Source organism: Salmo trutta, chromosome 33 (genome assembly GCF_901001165.1).
Source record: "Salmo trutta chromosome 33, fSalTru1.1, whole genome shotgun sequence".
NCBI lineage: Eukaryota > Metazoa > Chordata > Actinopteri > Salmoniformes > Salmonidae > Salmo > Salmo trutta.
Window position 1 is genome coordinate 44,142,654 of NC_042989.1, and position 26,485 is coordinate 44,169,138.

General features: G+C 46.2%; 1 protein-coding gene across 1 annotated transcript in view; it reads left to right on the forward strand.

Moving 5' to 3' along the window:
* LOC115172181 (GDNF family receptor alpha-4-like) overlaps nucleotides 1–26,174 on the forward strand; it is a 62,971-nt gene extending 36,797 nt beyond the window's left edge. Inside the window, exons 2-3 of the mRNA XM_029729337.1 lie at nucleotides 23,385–23,666; nucleotides 26,071–26,174. Of these exons, the coding sequence (XP_029585197.1) occupies nucleotides 23,385–23,666; nucleotides 26,071–26,174 (386 nt within the window). The remainder of the gene's footprint in view (nucleotides 1–23,384; nucleotides 23,667–26,070) is intronic.
* The last annotated feature ends 311 nt before the right edge of the window (nucleotides 26,175–26,485 follow it).

Sequence of the window (26,485 nt, forward strand, 5' to 3'; positions counted from 1 at the left end):
CTCTCGATCTCTGTCTATCTCTCTCCCTCATCTCTCTCAGCCCCTCTCTCTCTCCACCTCTCCCTCCATCTCGATCTCTGTCTATCTCTCTCCCTCATCTCTCTCAGCCCCTCTCTCTCTCCACCTCTCCCTCCCTCTCTGTCTATCTCTCTCCCTCATCTCTCTCAGCCCCTCTCTCTCTCCACCTCTCCCTCCCTCTCTCTCGATCTCTGTCTATCTCTCTCCCTCATCTCTCTCAGCCCCTCTCTCTCTCCACCTCTCCCGCCCCTCTCTCTCTCGATCTCTGTCTATCTCTCTCCCTCATCTCTCTCAGCCCCTCTCTCTCTCCACCTCTCCCGCCCCTCTCTCTCTCCCGCCCCTCTCTCTCTCCACCTCTCCCGCCCTCCCGCCCCTCTCTCTCTCCCGCCCTCCCTCTCTCTACATTTTCTTCATGCATATTAAGATTCCCAGTACTTTTTAGGGCAATAACACTTACCTAGAATATGAATAGCTGTTGTCCGTTATATATATCTAGCCTATCAGGCTCTGAGTGTTTAAATGACATCAGGAAGCATGTAGTTACTTTGGCACCTGAACGGTTCCAGCTTTGTTTTTTTTACCAAATCAACTCTTCTCTTCTCAGCTCAGCTGATTCAGATCTTGGTACATTTCCTCCTTTAGCACATCAAGGATATCATCTATCTCAGGACAGACAGGTTAGTGCTGCGATTAAACCTTGAATAGAAGGCAGTATCAAAACCTTCCAGTCTGGCAGCGTGAATAGAAGGCAGTATGAAAACCTTCCAGTCTGGCAGCGTGAATAGAAGGCAGTATGAAAACCTTCCAGTCTGGCAGCGTGAATAGAAGGCAGTATGAAAACCTTCAGGTCTGGCAGCGTGAATAGAAGGCAGTATCAAAACCTTCCAGTCTGGCAGCGTGAATAGAAGGCAGTATCAAAACCTTCCAGTCTGGCAGCGTGAATAGAAGGCAGTATGAAAACCTTCCAGTCTGGCAGCGTGAATAGAAGGCAGTATCAAAACCTGCAGGTCTGGCAGCGTGAGTAGAAGGCAGTATCCGTAGATTTCCTTCAGCTCTGTGAATAGGGTTATGTCCCAAATCGCACCCTGTTCCCTATATGGTGCACTACTCTATAGTGCACTGCTGGTCAAATGTAGTGCTCTGTGTAGGGAATAGGATGCCATTTGGAAGTGAGCATCAGTGTGAATCCTTGGGCTCTGTGACACATTGCAGCAGAGTGGATCAGCTAGATGAATGACAGGCTTTACTGAGAGAGAGCGAGAGAGAGAGAGAGAGCCAGAGAGAGAGAGAGAGAGGGGACCTACTGAAAGGGAGAGGACTGAAGGTCATTCACCTACTGAGAGAGAGAGGACTGAAGGTCATTCACCTACTGAGAGGGAGAGGACTGAAGGTCATTCACCTACTGAGAGAGAGAGGACTGAAATTCATTCACCTACTGAGAGAGAGAGGACTGAAGGTCATTTACCTACTGAGGGAGAGAGGACTGAAGGTCATTCACCTACTGAGGGAGAGAGAGAGAGGACTGAAGGTCATTCACCTACTGAGAGAGAGAGAGGACTGAAGTTCATTCACCTACTGAGGGAGAGAGGACTGAAGGTCATTCACCTACTGAGGGAGAGAGAGAGAGGACTGAAGGTCATTTACCTACTGAGGGAGAGAGGACTGAAGGTCATTTACCTACTGAGGGAGAGAGGACTGAAGGTCATTCACCTACTGAGAGAGAGAGGACTGAAGGTCATTCACCTACTGAGAGAGAGAGGACTGAAGGTCCTTCACCTACTGAGAGAGAGAGGACTGAAGGTCATTCACCTACTCAGAGAGAGAGAGGACTGAAGGTCATTACACCTACTCAGAGAGAGAGGACTGAAGGTCATTCACCTACTGAGAGAGAGGACTGAAGGTCCTTCACCTACTGAGGGAAAGGACTGAAGGTCCTTCACCTACTGAGGGAAAGGACTGAAGGTCATTCACCTACTGAGAGAGAGAGAGGACTGAAGGTCATTTACCTACTGAGAGAGAGAGAGAGAGAGAGAGAGAGAGAGAGAGAGAGAGAGAGAGAGAGAGAGGACTGAAGGTCATTCACCTACTGAGAGAGAGAGGACTGAAGGTCATTTACCTACTGAGAGAGAGAGGACTGAAGGTAATTTACCTACTGTGAGAGAGGGGACTGAAGATCATTCATCTACTGAGAGAGAGGACTGAAGATCATTCACCTACTGAGGGAGAGAGGACTGAAGATCATTCACACACAGTCAGGAGGATAAAGTTTAATCAGTTTAATCAGAAAGTATTCATACCCCTTGACTTATTCCACATTTTGTGTTACAGCCTTGTTATAATTCAAAATAGATTTTTTTTCCTCACCCATTTCTAAAAACATGTTTTTAGAAATGTTTGCTAATGTATTGAAAAATTAAATACAGAAATATCGAATTCACACCCCTGAGTAAATACTTGTCAGTATCACCTTTGGCGGCGATTACAGAAATGACAAACTGTAACTAGGCCACTCAGGAATATTCCATGTCTTCTTGGTTAGCAACTCCAGTGTTGGTTTGGCCTTGTGTTTTAGGTTATTGTCCTGCTGAAAAGGGGAATTCATCTCCCAGTGTCTGGTGGAAAGCAGACTGAACCAGGTTTTCCTCTAGGATTTACCCTGTGCTTAACTCTATTCCATTTTTATTTGTATAGTAAAAAAACTCCCTAGTCCTTATCGATTACAAGCATACCCATAACATGATGCAGCCACCACCATGCTTGAAAATGGTATTCAGTGATGTGTTGTATTGGATTTGCCACAAACATAAGACTTTGTATTCAGGACAGAAAGTGAATTTATTTTCCACATGTTTTGCAGTTTTACTTTAGTGCCTTGTTGCAAACAGGATGCATGTTGTGGAATATTTTTTATTCTGTAAAGGCTTCCTTCTTTTCATTCTGTCAATTAGATTAGTATTGTGGAGTAACTACAATGTTGTTGATCCATCCTCAGTTCTCTCCTATCACAGCCATTAATAATCCTTAATAAGCTATTGATGCACCTCTGCGTCAATCTAAGTAACATAATAAAAAAAAACTCCTTTAAAATCCGTCAGGATAAACTAGACAAATCTCAATCCATCCGCTTATGTCGTCCTTCCGCATCTGCAGTGGAAGGTGGCCGAGCTACAGCGGTGTTGGTCAGACCAGGAGACATCCCATCTGCAGTGGAAGGTGGCCGAGCTACAGCGGTGTTGGTCAGACCAGGAGACATCCCATCTGCAGTGGAAGGTGGCCGAGCTACAGCGGTGTTTGTCAGACCAGGAGACATCCCATCGGCAGTGGAAGGTGGCCGAGCTACAGCGGTGTTTGTCAGACCAGGAGACATCCCATCTGCAGTGGAAGGTGGCCGAGCTACAGCGGTGTTTGTCAGACCAGGAGACATCCCATCTGCAGTGGAAGGTGGCCGAGCTACAGCGGTGTTTGTCAGACCAGGAGACATCCCATCTGCAGTGGAAGGTGGCCGAGCTACAGCGGTGTTGGTCAGACCAGGAGACATCCCATCTGCAGTGGAAGGTGGCCGAGCTACAGCGGTGTTTGTCAGACCAGGAGACATCCCATCTGCAGTGGAAGGTGGCCGAGCTACAGCGGTGTTGGTCAGACCAGGAGACATCCCATCTGCAGTGGAAGGTGGCCGAGCTACAGCGGTGTTGGTCAGACCAGGAGACATCCCATCTGCAGTGGAAGGTGGCCGAGCTACAGCGGTGTTTGTCAGACCAGGAGACATCCCATCTGCAGTGGAAGGTGGCCGAGCTACAGCGGTGTTGGTCAGACCAGGAGACATCCCATCTGCAGTGGAAGGTGGCCGAGCTACAGCGGTGTTTGTCAGACCAGGAGACATCCCATCTGCAGTGGAAGGTGGCCGAGCTACAGCGGTGTTGGTCAGACCAGGAGACATCCCATCTGCAGTGGAAGGTGGCCGAGCTACAGCGGTGTTGGTCAGACCAGGAGACATCCCATCTGCAGTGGAAGGTGGCCGAGCTACAGCGGTGTTGGTCAGACGTCACGGAAACGTCTCTCGCGTACGAACGGGTTTCGGTCTACACCCTTTTGCTCTATGACACCCACAAGTGTCACGGGACTCGTCTGAAGGTAACCCATACAAATGAATGGTAGTATGGAGGTAGTTTTGTGCCCCAAAAAATAAAGGGATAAATATGATTGTTTGACTGTCTTTTTTTTTGCCATTTATGAATGTGTTATTCAATGTGTTTCTATGGGCTGTAGTTGTAAAGGCCAAATTCAATATTTTATTAAATAATTATATATATATATATATATATATATATATATATATATATATATATATATATATATATATATATATATATATATACACAGTACCAGTCAAAAGTTTGAACACACCTACTCGTTCAATAGTTTTTCTTTATTTGTACTATTTTCTACATTGTAGAATAATAGTGAAGACATCAAAACTATGAAATAACACGTATGGAATAATATATTAACCAAAAAAGTGTTCAACAAATCAAAAAATATTTTATATTTGAGATTCTCCAAAGTAGCCACCCGTTGCCTTGATGACAGCTTTGCACACTCTTGGCATTCTCTCAACCAGCTTCACCTGGAATGCCTTTCCAACAGTTTTGAAGGAGTTCCTACATATTTGTTTTTCAACAGGACAATGCCCCAACATACCTGCAGGCTGTGTAAGGGCTATTTGACCAAGAAGGAGAGTGATGGAGTGCTGCATCACATGACCAGGCCCCCACAATCACCCGACCTCAGTTGAACCACAGAGTGAAGGAAAAGCAGCTAACAAGTGCTCAGCATATGTGGGAAATCCTTCAAGACTGTTGGAAAAGCATTCCAGGTGAAGCTGGTTGAGAGAATATCAAGAGTGTGCAAAGTTGTCATCAGTTCCATTTTTGCTTGGCCAGCACCCAGGCAGTAGGCACCCCAATGGATGCCTTTCAGAACCCATTTTAAAACCTGTTTCGTTCTTGTTGTCATTTGTTCATTTGTTAGCAGTAGCGGTGTGTGGGTAAAATCACCAGGTAAGCCCCTACCCTCTATGTGTTGTAATAATTGCATTGTTTGCTCTAATACCTATTAGTTCATATGCCTTGCAACTGTGATATATAGGCCTAAAGGCAGAGACAATAAGAAGACACAGAGTAAATTCAACCACACCTCTGTTTCAGTGAAGTCCACAAAGCGTATTGCATGTAGAGTAACATGCAGCATGGTTGGGGGGTTTCCATCATTTTCGGACCACTAAACAACTATTGATTTAGAACTACAGAGAGTTACCGCAAGTAGCAAGGTAAACAGGAGCTGTCCCCACTATTCCAGCACCATGTCAACAACAGGAGCTGTCCCCACTATTCCAGCACCATGTCAACAACAGGAGCTGTCCCCACTATTCCAGCACCATGTCAACACCAGGAGCTGTCCCCACTATTCCAGCACCATGTCAACAACAGGAGCTGCCTCCACTATTCCAGCACCATGTCAACAACAGGAGCTGTCCCCACTATTCCAGCACCATGTCAACACCAGGAGCTGTCCCCACTATTCCAGCACCATGTCAACAACAGGAGCTGTCCCAACTATTCCAGCACCATGTCAACACCAGGAGCTGTCCCCACTATTCCAGCACCATTTCAACAACAGGAGCTGTCTCCACTATTCCAGCACCATGTCAACAACAGGAGCTGTCCCCACTATTCCAGCACCATGTCAACAACAGGAGCTGTCCCCACTATTCCAGCACCATGTCAACACCAGGAGCTGTCCCCACTATTCCAGCACCACTTCAACACCAGGAGCTGCCTCCACTATTCCAGCACCACTTCAACACCAGGAGCTGCCTCCACTATTCCAGCACCATTTCAACACCAGGAGCTGCCTCCACTAGTCCAGCACCACTTCAACACCAGGAGCTGCCTCCACTATTCCAGCACCATTTCAACACCAGGAGCTGCCTCCACTATTCCAGCACCATGTCAACACCAGGAGCTGTCCCCACTATTCCAGCACCATGTCAACACCAGGAGCTGTCCCCACTATTCCAGCACCATTTCAACACCAGGAGCTGCCTCCACTATTCCAGCACCATGTCAACACTAGGAGCTGCCTCCACTATTCCAGCACCATGTCAACACTAGGAGCTGTCCCCACTATTCCAGCACCATTTCAACATCATCAAATCACCTCTCCATAGTCTAATACAGTGACAACTAAAATATACCAAAAACAATGATTTAGTCCAGTCAACATAAGCTGAATCTGATGTGGCTGTCTATGGTTCTGATTTCTGTGTGTGTGTGTGTGTGTGTGTGTGTGTGTGTGTGTGTGTGTGTGTGTGTGTGTGTGTGCATGTTTGTTCAAGTAGAAAAACATGTTGACTCCCTACTTGTAGAGAAGGGCCAATGCCATCCTCCTCTCTTTCATGTTGACGAAACGAAAAGGCAGAGTTGCAAAGAAAAAGCCATATCTCAGACTGACCAATAAAAAGAAAATATTAAGATGGGCAAAATAACAGAACTCTGCCTAGAAGGCCAGCATCCCGGAGTCGCCTCTTCACTGTTGACGTTGAGACTGGTGTTTTGCGTGTACTATTTAATGAAGTTGCCAGTTGAGGACTAACAGAATTGCAAAAGGGTTTTCTAATGATCAATTAGCCTTTTAAAATGATAAACTTGGATTAGCTAACACAACGTGGCATTGGAACACAGGAGTGATGGTTGCTGATAATGGGCCTCTGTACGCCTATGTAGATATTCCATTAAAAATCCACCGTTTCCAGCTACAATAGTCATTTACAACATTAACAATGTCTACACTGTATTTCTGATCAATTTCATGTTATTTTAATGGATTTTTTAAAACTTTAATTTAAAAAACTAGGACATTTCTAAGTGACCCCAAACTTTTGAACGGTAGTGTATGTCTGCACCATGGTAGATGTCTGTTATCCATGTAGCTGTACCATGGTAGATGTCTGTATGTTATCCATGTAGCTGTACCATGATAGATGTCTGTTATCCATGTAGCTGTACCATGGTAGATATCTGTTATCCATGTAGCTGCACCATGGTAGATATCTGTTATCCATGTAGCTGTACCATGGTAGATATCTGTTATCCATGTAGCTGTACCATGGTAGATATCTGTTATCCATGTAGCTGTACCATGGTAGATGTCTGTTATCCATGTAGCTGCACCATGGTAGATATCTGTTATCCATGTAGCTGTACCATGGTAGATGTCTGTTATCGATGTAGCTGCACCATGGTAGATATCTGTTATCCATGTAGCTGTACCATGGTAGATATCTGTTATCCATGTAGCTGCACCATGGTAGATATCTGCTATCCATGTAGCTGTACCATGGTAGATGTCTGTATGTTATCTATGTAGATGTACCATGGTAGATATCTGTTATCCATGTAGCTGTACCATGGTAGATATCTGTTATCCATGTAGCTGTACCATGGTAGATATCTGTTATCCATGTAGCTGTACCATGATAGATATCTGTTATCCATGTAGCTGTACCATGGTAGATATCTGTTATCCATGTAGCTGTACCATGGTAGATATCTGTTATCCATGTATCTGCACCATGGTAGATATCTGTTATCCATGTAGCTGTACCATGGTAGATGTCTGTATGTTATCTATGTAGCTGTACCATGGTAGATATCTGTTATCCATGTAGCTGTACCATGGTAGATATCTGTTATCCATGTAGCTGTACCATGGTAGATATCTGTTATCCATGTAGCTGTACCATGATAGATATCTGTTATCCATGTAGCTGTACCATGGTAGATATCTGTTATCCATGTAGTTGTACCATGGTAGATATCTGTTATCCATGTAGCTGCACCATGCTAGATATCTGTTATCCATGTAGCTGTACCATGGTAGATGTCTGTTATCCATGTAGCTGCACCATGGTAGATGTCTGTTATCCATGTAGCTGTACCATGGTAGATATCTGTTATCCATGTAGCTGCACCATGGTAGATGTCTGTTATCCATGTAGCTGCACCATGGTAGATGTCTGTTATCCATGTAGCTGTACCATGGTAGATATCTGTTATCCATGTAGCTGCACCATGGTAGAGGTCTGTTATCCATGTAGCTGTACCATGGTAGATGTCTGTTATCCATGTAGCTGCACCATGGTAGAGGTCTGTTATCCATGTAGCTGTACCATGGTAGATGTCTGTTATCCATGTAGCTGTACCATGATAGATGTCTGTTATCCATGTAGCTGTACCGTGATAGATATCTGTTATCCATGTAGCTGTACCGTGATAGATGTCTGTTATCCATGTAGCTGTACCATGGTAGATATCTGTTATCCATGTAGCTGTACCATGGTAGATGTCTGTCTGTTATCTAAGTAGACCTCCAGTTGTCCTCCTGTTACTCTATTAGGCTCTAAGTAGACCTCCAGTAGGCTTCCAAATACCCCCCTGCAACAACCTCCCCCTCCAATCCCATCAGGTTGTGGTCCCTGTGACTGACAGACTTCCCCCCCGTACACATGGATCCTAGGGGCCCGTAGGAGTTCAGGTTGTGGTCCCTGTGACTAACAGACTTCCCCCCCGTACACATGGATCCTAGGGGCCCGTAAGAGTTCAGGTTGTGGTCCCTGTGACTAACAGACTTCCCCCCCGTACACATGGATCCTAGGGGCCCGTAAGAGTTCAGGTTGTGGTCCCTGTGACTGACAGACTTCCCCCCCGTACACATGGATCCTAGGGGCCCGTAAGAGTTCAGGTTGTGGTCCCTGTGACTGACAGACTTCCCCCCCGTACACATGGATCCTAGGGGCCAGTAAGAGTTCAGGTTGTGGTCCCTGTGACTGACAGACTTCCCCCCCGTACACATGGATCCTAGGGGCCCGTAAGAGTTCAGGTTGGGGTCCCTGTGACTGACAGACTTCCCCCCCGTACACATGGATCCTAGGGGCCCGTAAGAGTTCAGGTTGTGGTCCCTGTGACTGACAGACTTCCCCCCCGTACACATGGATCCTAGGGGCCGTAAGAGTTTGGACCCATCCCTTGAAAAGAGCACAACGTGTCACTTACAGAACAAATCCATGTTAGCAGCCATTAGAATTTCTAACCCTTTGTCTTCGATTGTACTGTATATATAGTAATTCATTTTTTATCCGCTATCCCCTACAGTTGACAAATGATATGCCTAATAATGTAGGCACTTCCTATAGCAAGGACCGGCAGTAGAAAATCAGCGTTTAGCAAGCAGGAATTAATTATTTTATATTGCCGTTTAGGATTGTATTCTATATGGTCCCTATCATCATTACCCCATAGCAACAGCTGGGGGATGAATACACACACACACACACACACCACACACACACCTACACACACTGCACACAGACACACACACGGTGGTGGAAAAAGTACCCAATTGTCATACTGTAGTAAAAGTATAGATGCCTTAATAGAAAATGACTCAAGTAAAAGTGAAAGTCACCCAGTAAAATATTACTTGAGTAAAAGTTTCGAAGTATTTGGTTTTAAATATACTTACACACATATAATCATTATGCTAGGACTGTCTGGGAGTGGTCTGAGTGGGGAGGGGAAAACAACAGAAAAACTAGCTGTTATTGGCAGAGAGGTTTGAAACTCTGTTTCTTATTGGTCTATTAAATTATTTACCACCTGGTGATGTCACAAAGCAGGCAAAACTCCATCCCACCAAAACAGGCTGAAATTTCAGGCAGCATTTTCAAACAGCTCTTACACTCTTACACAGTATCATCATTATTATTTTTTTAATTCACAGTATTATTCCAACCTCATAGTGTGGAAAAATATATGAAACACAGGAAAATGACGTGTTTGACTGCACTGGGCCTCATAATTAGACTTTGCACACCCATAGTGGATGAATAAAACCATAATTAGACTTTGCCCCCCCATTGTGGATGAATAAAGTTATAATTAGACCCCATAGTGGAGCTGATGCTTTCAAGGAGCGGGACACTAATCCGGACGCTGATAAGAAATCCCTCTATGCCCTCAGACGAACCATCAAACAGGTAAAGCGTCAATACAAGGACTAAGGCTGAATCTTACTACACCGGCTCTGATGCTCATCGGATGTGGCAGGGCTTGAAAACTATTACGGACTACGAACGGAAATCCAGACGTGAGCTGCCCAGTGACGAGATCCTACCAGATGATTCAATTGCCTTTTATACTTCTGCTTCGAGGCAGAGCACCAGCTGTCCCGGACGACTGTGTGATCACGCTCTCCGTAGCCAATGTGGGAAAGTCCTTTAAACAGGTCAACATTCACAAAGCCACATGGCCAGATGGATTACAAGGACGTGTACTCAAAGCATGCGCAAAGCAACTGGCAAGTTTCTTCACTGACATTTGTAATACCTACATGTAATACCTGTAATACCTACATGTTTCAAGCAGACCACCATAGTCCCTGTGCCCAAGATAGCGATGGTAACCTGCCTAAATTATTACCGCTCCGTAGCACTGACGTCTGTAGCCATGAAGGGCTTTGAAATGCTGGTAATGGCTCACAACACCATCATGCCAGAAACTCTACACCCACTCCAATTCGCGTACCGCCCCAACAGATCCACAGATGATGCAATCTCAATCACACTCCACACTGCCCTTTCCCACCTGGACAAAAGGAACACCTATGTGAGAATGCTATTCATTGACTACAGCTCAGCGTTCAACACCATAGTGCCCTCAAAGATCATCAATAAGTTAAGGACCCTGGGACTAAACACCTCCCTCTGCAACTGGATCCTGGACTTCCTGACGGGCCGCCCCCTGGTGGTAAGGGTAGGCAACAACACATCTGCCACACTGATCCTCAACACTGGGACCCCTCAGAGGTGCATACTTTGTCCCCCCCTGTACTCCCTGTTTACCCACGACTGCGTGGCCAAACACAACTCCAACACCATCATTAAGTTTGCTGACGACACAACAGTGGTAGGCCTGATCACCGACAACGATGAGACAGCCTATAGGGAAGAGGTCAGAGACCTGGCAGTGTGGTGCCAGGACAACAACCTCTCCCTCAATGTGAGAAAGACAAAGGAGCTGATCGTGGACTACAGGAAAATGCGTACCCAACAGGCCCCCAATAACATTGACGGGGCTGTAGTGGAGCGGGTCGAGTGCTTCAAGTTCCTTGGTGTCCACATCACCTACGATCTATCATGGTCCAAACATACCAAGACAGTCGTGAAGAGGGCAACATTTTTTCCCCCTTGGCAGACTGAAAAGATTTGTCATGGGTCCCCAGATCCTCAAAAAGTTCTACAGCTGCACCAGATCGAGAGCATCCTGACCGGTTGCATCACCGCCTGGTATGGCAACTGCTTGGCTTCTGACCGTAAAGCGCTACAGAGGGCAGTGCTTACGCCCCAGTACATCACTGGGGCCAAGCTTCCTGCCATCCAGGACCTATATACTAGGCGGTGTCAGATGAAAGCCCAAAAAAGACTCCAGCCACCCAAGTCATAGACTGTTCTCTCTGCTACCGCACGGTACATGGTACCGGAGCGCCAAGTCTAGCACCAAAAGGTTCCTTAACAGCTTCTACCCCCAAGCCATAAGACAGCTGAAAAAATATCAAATGGACACCCGGACTATTTACATTGACATCCCCTTGCCACCCTCCATTTTGTTTTTACACTGCTGCTACTGTTTATTATCTATACGTAGTTACTTCACCCCTACCTACATGTACATATTACCTCAACTACCAACACTGCTGCTACTCTCTGTTTATTATCTATGCATAGTCACTTTACCCCTACCTACATGTACATATTACCTCAACTACCAACACTGCTGCTACTCTCTGTTTATTATCTATGCATAGTCACTTTACCCCTACCTACATGTACAAATTACCTCAACTAACCTGTACCACCGCACATTGACTCGGTACCGGTACCACCTGTATATAGCCTCGTTATTGTTATTTTATTGCTTTACTTATTATAATTTTTAACTTTTCTTTATTTGGTAAATATTTTCTTAACTCTTTCTTGAACTGCACTGTTGGTTAAGGGCTTGTAAGTAAGCATTTCACTGTCAGGTCTACACCTGTTGTATTCAGCATTTCACTGTGAGGTCTACTACACCTGTTGTATTCAGCATTACACTGTGAGGTCTACTACACCTGTTGTATTCAGCATTTCACTGTGAGGTCTACTACACCTGTTGTATTCAGCCTTTCACTGTGAGGTCTACTACACCTGTTGTATTCAGCCTTTCACTGTAAGGTCTACACCTGTTGTATTCAGCCTTTCACTGTGAGGTCTACTACACCTGTTGTATTCAGCCTTTCACTGTGAGGTCTACTACACCTGTTGTATTCAGCATTTCACTGTAAGGTCTACTATACCTGTTGTATTCAGCCTTTCACTGTGAGGTCTACTACACCTGTTGTATTCAGCATTTCACTGTGAGGTCTACTACACCTGTTGTATTCAGCATTTCACTGTGAGGTCTACTACACCTGTTGTATTCAGCATTTCACTGTAAGGTCTACTACACCTGTTGTATTCAGCATTTCACTGTAAGCTCTACTACACCTGTTGTATTCAGCATTTCACTGTAAGGTCTACTACACCTGTTGTATTCAGCATTTCACTGTGAGGTCTACTACACCTGTTGTATTCAGCATTTCACTGTGAGGTCTACTACACCTGTTGTATTCAGCATTTCACTGTGAGGTCTACTACACCTGTTGTATTCAGCATTTCACTGTGAGGTCTACTACACCTGTTGTATTCAGCATTTCACTGTGAGGTCTACTACACCTGTTGTATTCAGCATTTCACTGTAAGGTCTACTACACCTGTTGTATTCAGCCTTTCACTGTGAGGTCTACTACACCTGTTGTATTCAGCATTTCACAGTAAAGTCTACACCTGTTGTATTCAGCATTTCACTGTGAGGTCTACTACACCTGTTGTATTCAGCATTTCACAGTAAAGTCTACACCTGTTGTATTCAGCATTTCACTGTAAGGTCTACTACACCTGTTCTATTTGGTGCATGTGACAAATTCAATTTGATTTGATTTGAACAAACTATCATGGCCCAAACACACCAAGACGGTTGTGAATCAGGACTATAATCCGGACTATTTACATTGATCCCCCTTTGTTTTTAAACTCCTGCTACTGGTAATGGGTGGCTACTTTGAAGTATCTCAAATATAAATATATGTTCAAATCAAACTTTATTTGTCACATGCGCCGAACACAACAGGTGCAGACCTTACCGTGAAATTCTTACTTACAAGCCCTTAACAAACAGTGCAGTTCAAGAAGAGTTAAGAAAATATTTACCAAATAAACTAAAGTAAAAAAATAATATGCGAATTGGAGTGGGTCTGGTGTTTCCAGGAGGGGCGGTGAATTGGAGTGGGTCTGGTGTTTCCAGGAGGGGCGGTGAATTGGAGTGGGTCTGGTGTTTCCAGGAGGGGCGGTGAATTGGAGTGGGTCTGGTGTTTCCAGGAGGGGCGGTGAATTGGAGTGGGTCTGGTGTTTCCAGGAGGGGCGGTGAATTGGAGTGGGTCTGGTGTTTCCAGGAGGGGCGGTGAATTGGAGTGGGTCTGGTGTTTCCAGGAGGATGCTGTTGATGTGAGCCTGACCAGCCTTTCAAAGCACTTCATGGCTACCGATGGGAGTGCTTTTGGGCGGTAATTATTTAGACAGGTTACCTTCACTTCCTTGGGCACAGGGATTATGGTGGTCTACTTGAAACATGTAGATATTACAGATTCGGTCAGGGAGACGTTGAAAACGTCAGTGAAGACACTTGCCAGTTGGTCTGCGCATGCTTTGAGTACACGTCCTGGTAATCCGTCTGGCCCTGCGGCTTTGTGAATGTTGACCTGTTTAAAGGTCTTGCTCACATTGGCTACCGAGAGCGTTATCACACAGTCGTCCAGAACAGCTGGCGCTCTCGTGCATGCTTCAGTGTTGCTTGCCTCGAAGCGAGCATAAAAGGCATTTAGCTCATCTGGTAGGCTCTCGTCACTGGGCAGCTTGCGTCTGGGTTTCCCTTTGTAGTCCGTAATAGTTTTCAAGCCCTGTCACATCCGACGAGCGTCAGAGCATAAGAGTCACAGTTAAGTGTTTTGTATGATCTTTTGTACACTATTTTAGGCCCAGCTGTTGGAACTTTGTCTTTCCTGGATATAACCACTATATAGTGATCACTGCATCCAATGGGTACAGACACAGCTTTAGAACAAAGTTCTACAGTATTAGTACAAATGTGATCAATACATGTGGATGATCTTGTTCCTGTAGTGTTTGTAAACACCCTGGTAGGTTGATTAATAACCTGAACCAGATTACAGGCACTGGTTACAGTCAGAAGCTTCCTCTTGAGCAGACAGCTTGATGAAAACCAGTCAATATTCAGGTCCCCAAGAAAGTAGACCTCTCTGTTTACATCACATACACTATCAAGCATTTCACACATATTATTTAGATACTGACTGTTAGCACTTGGTGGCCTATAGCAACACCCCAATAGAAAAGGTTTTAGATGTGCCAAGTGAACCTGCAACCACAACACTTCAATAACACTTGACATAAATCAAAATCAAATCAAATGTATTTATATAGCCCTTCGTACATCAGCTGAAATCTCAAAGTGCTGTACAGAAACTCAGCCTAAAACCCCAAACAGCAAGCAATGCATGTGAAAGAAGCACGGTGGCTAGGAAAAACTCCCTAGGAAAAACTCCCTAGAAAGGCAAAAAACCTAGGAAGAAACCTAGAGAGGAACCAGGCTATGAGCGGTGGCCAGTCCTCTTCTGGCTGTGCCGGGTGGATATTATAACAGAACATGGTCAAGATGTTAAAATGTTCATAAATGACCAGCATGGTCAAATAATAATAATCATAGTAGTTGTCGAGGGTGCAACAAGCACGTCCGGTGAACAGGTCAGGGTTCAATAGCCGCAGGCAGAACAGTTGAAACTGGAGCAGCAGCATGGCCAGGTGGACTGGGGACAGCAAGGAGTCATCATGCCAGGTAGTCCTGAGGCATGGTCCTAGGGCTCAGGTCCTCCGAGAGAAAGAAAGAAAGAGAGAAAGAGAGAGAGAATTAGAGAGAGCATATATAAATTCACACAGGACACCGGATAAGACAAGACAAGAGAAATACTCCAGATGTAACAGACTGACCCTAGCCCCCCGACACATAAACTACTGCAGCATAAATACTGGAGGCTGAGACAGGAGGGATCAGAAGACACTGTGGCCCCATCCGATGATACCCCGGACAGGGCCAAACAGGCAGGATATAACCCCACCCACTTTGCCAAAGCACAGCCCCCACACCACTAGAGGGATGTCTACAACCACCAACTTACCGTCCTAAGACAAGGCCGAGTATAGCCCACAAAGATCTCCGCCATGGCACAACCCAAGGGGGGCGCCAACCCAGACAGGAAGACCACGTCAGTGACTCAACCCACTCAAGTGACGCACCCCTCCCATGGACGGCATGGAAGAACACCGGTAAGTCAGTGACTCAGCCCCTGTAATAGGGTTAGAGGCAGAGAATCCCAGTGGAAAAAGGGGAACCGGCAAGGCAGAGACAGCAAGGGCGGTTCGTTGCTCCAGCCTTTCCGTTCACCTTCACACTCCTGGGCCAGACTATACTTAATCATAGGACCTACTGAAGAGATAAGTCTTCAGTAAAGACTTAAAGGTTGAGACTGAGTCTGCGTCTCTCACATGGGTAGGCAGACCATTCCATAAAAATGGAGCTCTATAGGAGAAAGCCCTACCTCCAGCCGTTTGCTTAGAAATTCTAGGGACAATTAGGAGGCCTGCGTCTTGTGACCGTAGCGTACGTGTAGGTATGTACGGCAGGACCAAATCGGAAAGATGGGTAGACCAAGCCCATGTAATGCTTTGTAGGTTAGCAGTAAAACCTTGAAATCAGCCCTTGCCTTAACAGGAAGCCAGTGTAGGGAGGCTAGCACTGGAGTAATGTGATCAAACCTTTTGGTTCTAGTCAGGATTCTAGCAGCCGTATTTAGCACTAACTGAAGTTTGTTTAGTGCTTTATCCGAGTAGCCGGAAAGTAGAGCACTGCAGTAGTCCAGCCTAGAAGTAACAAAAGCATGGATTATTTTTTCTGCGTCATTTTTGGACAGAAAGTTTCTGATTTTTGCAATGTTACGTAGATGGAAAAAAGCTGTCCTTGAAACAGTCTTGATATGTTCTTCAAAAGAGAGATCAGGGTCCAGAGTAACGCCGAGGTCCATAAGATCTTCTCTTAGCATTACAGGGATATGGCTCTGAAAATACACAGAAACACCTTCCCCATTAGCATTTCTGTCTCTTCTATAGATGTTATATCCTTGTATTGCTACTGATGTATCATCAAATTAATGATCTAAGTTAGTCTCAGAAATGGCTAATATATGAATGTTATCTGATATTAGCAAGTTATTGATTTCATGAACCTTATTTCTAAGGCTACATATATTAATATGGGTTATTTTCAGCCCTTTCTTGGGTAGTTTGTAATAAATAGACATAATATGGAAAAGAGAAAACAAAGCAAGAGAAACAAAATATTTATTCAGCAGGCCATTCATCAATTGGTGTGTGTGTGTGTGCTGCAGGGTTGAAGCTACGAACCCATAGGCTTGGCTCTCTCATCCCCTCCAGGCTCCTGGGGAGGTTTGACAATAAGCCTGTCATAGTGGATGTAAGCAATGTCCCCACGCGCTTTGGCAGCTTTCATGGGATCAGTTCTTTCCTCTTCTGGGGCACAGCTTCTGTGTAGTGTCTCTGTTTCAAATCAAATCACATTGTATTTGTCACATGCGCCGAATACAACAGTGAAATGCTTACGTACCAGCCCTTAAACAACAATGCAGTTAAAAAAAAATACCCCCCAAAAATTAAGAGATAAGAATAACAAATTATTAAAGAGCAGCAGTATATAACAACAGCGGGGCTATATACAGGGGGGTACCGGTACAGAGTCAATGTGGAGGCTATATACAGGGGGAACCGGTACAGAGTCAATGTGGAGGCTATATACAGGGGGTACCGGTACAGAGTCATTGTGGAGGCTATAAACAGGGGGTACCGGTACAGAGTCAATGTGGAGGCTATATACAGGGTGTTACGGTACAGAGTCAGTGTGGAGGCTATATACAGGGGGGTACCGGTACAGAGTCAATGTGGAGGCTATATACAGGGGGTACCGGTACAGAGTCATTGTGGAAGCTATAAACAGGGGGTACCGGTACAGAGTCAATGTGGAGGCTATATACAGGGGGTACCGGTACAGAGTCATTGTGGAGGCTATAAACAGGGGGTACCGGTACAGAGTCAATGTGCTGGGGCACCGGTGTCGAGGTAATTGAGGTAATATGTACATGTAGGTAGAGTTATTAAAGTGTCTATGCATAGATAATAACAGAGTAGCAGAGTGGGGGTAGGGATGGGTATCGTTAAGATTTTAACGTATTACTACTCTAACCGATACTGCTTATTGATCCGGTACTTTAACGCTATTCTTATCGGTTCTTATCAGTTATTTTTTACGGAAAAAAACCCCGAAACAAATTAAGAACAGAATTAAGATTGCTTTATTTTCTGAAATGTAAAATAAATAAAAAAACTTTTTTTTTTACAGAAACAGCAATGTTTTGAACAAATCACTAATGTTGTGATGATGGAACAAATAGAACAAATAGACTCTGATGTTGTGATGCTGGAACAAATAGAACAAATAGATTCTAATGTTGTGATGATGGAAATGTAAAACAAATGAAATAGACCATATTTTCCTGCAGAAGATAAGACCGTGGTATAGAGCAACATGGGTGGGGAATGCAGGTAGGCTGCAGAAGATAAGACAGTGGTATAAAGCAACAAAGGTAGCTTGTTGCAATGTTTGTGAGGAGGGGCAGAGTAGCTCTCCCACCACCACATCACAGGATCTTCAGCCATGGGGGTGGGAGGCAGGCCTTTGTAGAGCTCAACGTCTAGGTCAACAAGCTCGCTGAGGGTGAGGGACGAGGTGTCCTGTTGGATCGTCAACCTCAACTCCCTGTCCTCCTCTGAGAACAGCTTCTCCAAGGCAATCCTTGTTTTGTATCGTGGAGGGACTCTCTTCCATACCCCCCCTTCTCCTTCAAACGACTCCTCCTGTTACTGGTGCTCTGTGACCGTCTGCTCCGGCTCCTCTGACAGCCCTGGTGTTGCTCCTGTCACATTGACCTCAACAGTTGCCTTCCTCAGCCCAGGTGGCATCACTCACCAGCCTCCCTTTACATCTGGAGTCCATTGCTGTGGCCTCGTTTTTTAATTTTACTTAACGAGGCAAGTCAGTTAAGAACAAATTCTTATTTTCAATGACAGGAACAGTGGGTTAACTGCCTTGTTCAGGGGCAGAATGACAGATTTTTTACATTGTCAGCTCGGGGATTCGATCTTACTACCTTCCGGTTACTAGTCCAACGCTCTAACCACTAGGCTACGCTGCCGCTCACGCAGGAAGACTTGAATATCCTCATCCTGATAGCGCTCGGAGAGGTTCTCCCACACCTTCTCTTTGATAGTTGCCACAAACGTTGTATCTTCATGCTTCACAGTGAAGTGCTCTTTCAGTTTTTGGAGGATGGGTATGATCTGTCCACAGATGGCATTCTTTTCACATGACAGTGTGGATGTATAGAGGATTCTGATGAGCTGGACAAACTCCTCAGCCTTATGTAAGTTCTCGTCCTTCAGACGATCCAGGTTGTCCTTGGTCGTTGCTTTTCGCAGTCGTGGGTCCAACGCTGCTGCTTGGATCGCTGGATACTCCTCCATGAATCTCTCTGTCGTTAGATAGAGCGAGTTCCATCTGGTCTTGACATCAAGGATGAGGGAGTGTTGCAGAAGGCCTGAAACAACATATATTTCATTACCGTATTCACACTTGAATATTGAATGATACTGTTAAATGTGGGACTTTCTAAATAATACTTTAATAGATTGAACTGGCTTCTTACCAAGGAGCTGCTGCTTTTCCTTCAAGATTGTTTTGGACATCGAGGATCTCTTTAACCATACAACCACTGCTCTGATTCAGGCTGGACATCGAGGATCTCTTTAACCATACGACCACTGCTCTGATTCGGGCTGCCCATTTATCAAAGATTTTCTGCACTGCCAGATTCAGTGTGTGTGCAAAGCATCCTATTTTTAGGATGTGTAGCCTCTTCATGGCAACATCCATACAGCCAGCATTAATCAACAGGCACAGCTACAATCTTGTTTGACTCGATCTCAAACTCTTCCAGAATGTCTGAGATCTCCTCCGCTTCACCAGTTTGTGATTTGTACACTGTCCTGGTGTGGAGGACCTTCTGTTTTACACTGTCCTGGTGTAGAGGACCTTCTGTTTTACACTGTCCTGGTGTGGAAGACCTTCTGTTTTACACTGCCCTGGTGTAGAGGACCTTCTGTTTTACACTGTCCTGGTGTGGAGGACCTTCTGTTTTACACTGCCCTGGTGTGGACAACCTTCTGTTTTACACTGCCCTGGTGTAGAGGACCTTCTGTTTTACACTGCCCTGGTGTAGAGGACCTTCTGTTTTACACTGCCCTGGTGTAGAGGACCTTCTGTTTTACACTGCCCTGGTGTAGAGGATCTTCTGTTTTACACTGCCCTGGTGTGGAGGACCTTCTGTTTTACACTGCCCTGGTGTGGAGGACCTTCTGTTTTACACTGCCCTGGTGTGGAGGACCTTCTGTTTTACACTGCCCTGGTGTAGAGGACCTTCTGTTTTACACTGCCCTGGTGTAGAGGACCTTCTGTTTTACACTGCCCTGGTGTGGAGGACCTTCTGTTTTACACTGCCCTGGTGTGGAGGACCTTCTGTTTTACACTGCCCTGGTGTGGAGGAACTTCTGTTTTACACTGTCCTGGTGTGGAGGACCTTCTGTTTTACACTGTCCTGGCTTGTGTAGTGCACTGTCACAGTGAGATAGTATCAAATCAAATCAAATGTATTTATATAGCCCTTCTTACATCAGCTGATATCTCAAAGTGCTGTACAGAAACCCAGCCTAAAACCCCAAACAGCAAGCAATGCAGGTGTAGAAGCACGGTGGGTAGGAAAAACTCCCTAGAAAGGCCAAAACCTAGGAAGAAACCTAGAGAGGAACCAGGCTATGAGGGGTGGCCAGTCCTCTTCTGGCTGTGCCGGGTGGAGATTATAACAGCACATGGCCAAGATGTTCAAATGTTCATAAATTACCAGCATGGTCAAATAATAATAATCATAGTAGTTGTCGAGGGTGCAACAAGTCAGCAACACAAGAGTAAGTGTCAGTTGGCTTTCTCATAGCCGATCTTTGAGAGTATCTCTACCGCTCCTGCTGTCTCTAGAGAGTTGAAAACAGCAGGTCTGGGACAGGTAGCACGTCCGGTGAACAGGTCAGGGTTCCAGCAGGTCTGGGACAGCAGGTCTGGGACAGGTAGCACGTCCGGTGAACAGGTCAGGGTTCCATAGCCGCAGGCAGAACAGTTGGAACTGGAGCAGCAGCACGGCCAGGTGGATTGGGGACAGCATGGAGTCATCAAGCCAGGTAGTCCTGAGGCATGGTCCTAGGGCTCAGGTCCTCCGAGAGAAGAAAGAAAGAAAGAGAGAAAGAGAGAATTAGAGAGAGCATATTTAAATTCACACAGGACACCGGAAAAGACAAGAGAAATACTCCAGATGTGACAGACTGACCCTAGCCCCCCGACACATAAAATACTGGAGGCTGAGACAGGAGGGGTCAGGAGACACTGTGGCCCCATCCGATGATAGTAGTCCTGATAGAGGCTGGTCCACCCGTCTGATGTGATGGCCAGCTTTAGCACGTCCTTCAGTTCAGTGATCACATTGGCCTTTTCGACACCACACCAGGTAGGAATGAATGTGTGACTGAGGTAACTCCTGGAAGGAGCGGTATATTAGGATTTGAGTGCCTTGCTCATCTCCCTACAGTAAAAAAATGAAAAAACGTAGTTTTCATGTTTTGAATTATCATTATTGAATGTTTGTGTTGTTGTGTTGTTGTATTGTGGAGTGATGAGACTAACATACAACCCATTTGTACTACTATATCGTGAAAATGAATACAACTCAATATATACTGACAGACTGTTACCTTTCACTATGATCTTGGTTAAGGCTAGTAGGCACTCATTCACCCTCTCCTCAGTCATCCTCCCACTAGCTGCCAGAGTGAAGGGGCTTTGGGCTTGTCTTTGGTCTTTGGCTTGTACCAGCGGTATTACAGGGAGGAGTGGGTTGGTTCATTGTAGCTGCAACTTTAACAAAAAAGTTGCAAAATCTTTAAATGGGTGACTGAATTTATGAACTCACCCATAGCTAAACAATCAGCTGGCTAATGGGTCCTTCTGATCATGAACCCATATTCGCGTAATCTAGTTAGCTCTGTGTGTGAGCTCTAGGCTGCTAGCATACATACCTAACGTAGATCGGGCAAACGAGAGATGAACTCTAAGCTAGACAGTCGAAAACTGTGCATTTCTCTGCCTGTACATGATGCACTTTCCATAGATGTTTGGACAAATTGCTTGTGTTTCCGCCCTTATAATCAAAGTCTTGTTGCGCAGCATTTTCAGCATCGACTCTGGTGAAGTGTAAGAATGCAAATTGTTTGGGTAGCCATTTGATTACCTGTTCAGGAGTCTTATGTCTTGGGGGTAGAAGCTGTTTAGAAGCCTCTTGGACCTAGACTTGGCGATCTGGTACCGCTTGCCATGCGATAGTAGAGAGAACAGTCTATGACTAGGGTGGCTGGAGTCTTTGACGATTTTTATGGCCTTCCTCTGACACCGCCTGGTATAGAGGTCCTGGATGGCAGGCAGCTTAGCACCAGTGATGTACTGGGCCGTATGCACTACCCTCTGTAGTGTCTTGCGGTCGGAGGCCGAGCAGTTGCCATAACAGGTAGTGATGCAACCAGTCAGGATGCTCTCGATGTTACAGCGGTAGAACCTTTTGAGGATCTGAGGACCCATGCCAAATCTTTTCAGTCTCCTGAGGGGGAATAGGTTTTGTCGTGCCCTCTTGATGACTGTCTTGGTGTGTTTGGACCATGTTAGTTTATTGGTGATGTGGACATCAAGGAACTTGAAGCTCTCAACCTGCTTCACTACAGCCCCGTCGATGAGAATGGGGACGGGCTCGGTCCTTCTTTTCCTGTAGTCCACACTCATCTCCATTGTCTTGATCATGTTAGCTCATCTGGTAGGCTCGTGTCACTGGACAGCTCTCGGCTGTGCTTCCCTTTGTAGTCTGTAAAAGTTTGCAAGCCCTGCGACATCCGCCGAGCGTTGGATGTTTCAGGGCTGTTTTACTCTGCTCTGCTCTGTGTAGTGTCTCTGTTTCAGGGCTGTTTTGCTCTGCTCTGTGTAGTGTCTCTGTTTCAGGACTGTTGTACTCTGCTCTATTATACTGACCTGTTCCTGACCCCTGCTGGTATACTGACCTGTTCCTGACCCCTGCTGGTATACTGACCTGTTCCTGACCCCTGCTGGTATACTGTGTTGTTCCTGACCCCTGCTGGTATACTGACCTGTTCCTGACCCCTGCTGGTATACTGACCTGTTCCTGACCCCTGCTATTATACTGACCTGTTCCTGACCCCTGCTGGTATACTGACCTGTTCCTGACCCCTGCTGGTATACTGACCTGTTCCTGACCCCTGCTGGTATACTGACCTGTTCCTGACCCCTGCTGGTATACTGACCTGTTCCTGACCCCTGCTGGTATACTGACCTGTTCCTGACCCCTGCTGGTATACTGACCTGTTCCTGACCCCTGCTGGTATACTGACCTGTTCCTGACCCCTGCTGTTATACTGCAATCTAAAAGATTACATATCATAAACTAGTCCTAACCCTAACCCCTAACATCTAACCCTAACTCCTAAACTCTAACCTCCAGCCATAACCCCTGATCTCTGACCTCTAGCCATAACCCCTGATCTCTGACCTCTAGCCATAACCCCTGATCTCTTACCTCTAGCCATAACCACTGAACTCTAACCTCTAGCCATAACCCCTGATCTCTGACCTCTAGCCATAACCCCTGAACTCTAACCTCTAGCCATAAACCCTGATCTCTGACCTCTAGCCATAACCCCTGAACTCTAACCTCTAGCCATAACCCCTGATCTCTGACCTCTAGCCATAACCCTGATCTCTGACCTCTAGCCATAACCCCTGACCTCTAACCACTGCTGTTTCTATTTTCCCCAGGGCTCCCCCTCTTTGTGTCTGCGGGGCGGGCCAGAGACTGTCTACAGGCTGGTGACACCTGCTCCAGTGATGATGGGTGCAGCCCTCGTTTGCGGACGCTGAGACAGTGTGTGGCGGGGGACGGCAGTGTGAAGCTGGGCCCCGGGGCCAGGAACCAGTGTGAGAACGCGGTCACGGCCCTGCTGTCCTCACCGCTCCACGGCTGCCAGTGTAAACGAGGCATGAAGAGAGAGAAGAACTGCCTCAGTATCTATTGGAGCTTGCACCAGTCTGTCCTACATGGTGAGATTATAACACCTAGCCCTAATCTATAGCACCAGTCTATATAACACCTAGCCCTAATCTATAGTACCAGTCTGTCCTACATGGTGAGATTATAACACCTAGCCCTAATCTATAGCACCAGTCTGTATAACACCTAGCCCTAATCTATAGCACCAGTCTATATAACACCTAGCCCTAATCTATAGCACCAGTCTATATAACACCTAGCCCTAATCTATAGTACCAGTCTGTCCTAACTGGTGAGATTATAACACCTAGCCCTAATCTATAGCACCAGTCTGTATAACACCTAGCCCTAATCTATAGTACCAGTCTGTATAACACCTAGCCCTAATCTATAGTACCAGTCTATATAACACCTAGCCCTAATCTATAGTACCAGTCTGTCCTACATGGTGAGATTATAACACCTAGCCCTAATCTATAGCACCAGTCTGTATAACACCTAGCCCTAATCTATAGCACCAGTCTGTATAACACCTAGCCCTAATCTATAGTACCAGTCTGTATAACACCTAGCCCTAATCTATAGCACCAGTCTGTATAACACCTAGTCCTAATCTATAGTACCAGTCTATATAACACCTAGCCCTAATCTATAGCACCAGTCTGTATAACACCTAGCCCTAATCTATAGTACCAGTCTATATAACACCTAGCCCTAATCTATAGCACCAGTCTGTATAACACCTAGCCCTAATCTATAGCACCAGTCTGTATAACACCTAGCCCTAATCTATAGCACCAGTCTGTATAACACCTAGCCCTAATCTATAGCACCAGTCTGTATAACACCTAGCCCTAATCTATAGTACCAGTCTATATAACACCTAGCCCTAATCTATAGTACCAGTCTATATAACACCTAGCCCTAATCTATAGCACCAGTCTGTATAACACCTAGCCCTAATCTATAGCACCAGTCTGTATAACACCTAGCCCTAACCTATAGCACCAGTCTGTATAACACCTAGCCCTAATCTATAGCACCAGTCTGTATAACACCTAGCCCTAATCTATAGCACCAGTCTGTATAACACCTAGCCCTAATCTATAGCACCAGTCTGTATAACACCTAGCCCTAATCTATAGTACCAGTCTATATAACACCTAGCCCTAATCTATAGTACCAGTCTGTATAACACCTAGCCCTAATCTATAGTACCAGTCTGTATAACACCTAGTCCTAATCTATAGCACCAGTCTATATAACACCTAGCCCTAATCTATAGTACCAGTCTGTATAACACCTAGCCCTAATCTATAGTACCAGTCTGTCCTACATGGTGAGATTATAACACCTAGCCCTAATCTATAGCACCAGTCTATATAACACCTAGCCCTAATCTATAGCACCAGTCTGTATAACACCTAGCCCTAATCTATAGCACCAGTCTGTATAACACCTAGCCCTAATCTATAGCACCAGTCTGTATAACACCTAGCCCTAATCTATAGCACCAGTCTGTCCTACATGGTTAGGCTATAGCACCTAGGGACAGGGGGATAGAGGGACAGTGAGAGAGAGAGGGACAGTGAGAGAGAGAGGGACAGGGAGAGAGAGAGAGGGACAGGGAGAGAGAGAGAGGGACAGGGAGATTGAGAGTGGATAGGGAGAGAGAGAGGACAGAGAGAGAATGGTACAAGGGGAGAGAGAGTGACAGGGAGAGAGGGCGAGGGAGAGAGGGAGAGGACAGGGAGAGAGGACAGAGAGAGAATGGTACAGGGGGAGAGGGAGTGACCGGGAGAGAGGGAGAGGGACAGGGAGAGAGGGAGAGGACAGGGAGAGAATGGTACAGGGGGAGAGAGAGTGACCGGGAGAGAGGGAGAGGGACAGGGAGATTGAGAGTGGATAGGGAGAGAGAGCGAGAGGACAGAGAGAGAATGGGACAGGGGGAGAGAGAGGGACAGGGAGAGAGGGAGAGGGACAGGGAAAGAGCGAGAGGGACAGGGAGAGAGGGAGAGGACAGGGAGAGAGATGACAGGGAGAGAGGGAGAGGGACAGGGAGAGAGGGAGAGGACAGGGAGAGAATGGTACAGGGGGAGCGAGAGTGACCGAGAGAGAGGGAGAGGGACAGGGAGAGAGAGAGAGGACCGGGAGAGAGGGAGAGGACAGAGAGAGGACAGGGAGAGAGAGAGAGAGAGAGGACAGGGAGAGAGGGAGAGGGACAGGGAGAGAGAGAGAGGACAGGGAGAGAAGAACTGTCTCAGTATCTATTGGAGCAGACATGGTGAGACCACAGGAAAGACCAGGGGAGAGGTCAGGGGTTAAAGATCAGACACGGGGTCAGGGAACCCTAGTCTGTAACTACTTTGTCAGAGCGACTGTATGTCTACCTACTTCAATTACTAAACCTTTATTGGGTGATTCCTGAAAACGTTGACGTGTGTCTATCTGCAGGACTAAGTCTGGTGGAGAGTTACCCGTACGAACGAGAGGAGAGGGGCTTCGACTACGTACGCCTGGCCTACATGGCTGCAGGTGAGTGTTTACCCTGGGGGTAGATAGAGGGGGGCAGCTATAGGCCTGGCCTACATGGCTGCAGGTGAGTCTTTACCCTGGGGGTGGATAGAGGGGGGCAGCTATAGGCCTGGCCTACATGGCTGCAGGTGAGTGTTTACCCTGGGGGTAGATAGAGGGGGGCAGCTATAGTCCTGGCCTACATGGCTGCAGGTGAGTGTTTACCCTGGGGGTAAATAGAGGGGGGCAGCTATAGGCCTGGCCTACATGGCTGCAGGTGAGTGTTTACCCTGGGGGTAGATAGAGGGGGGCAGCTATAGGCCTGGCCTACATGGCTGCAGGTGAGTGTTTACCC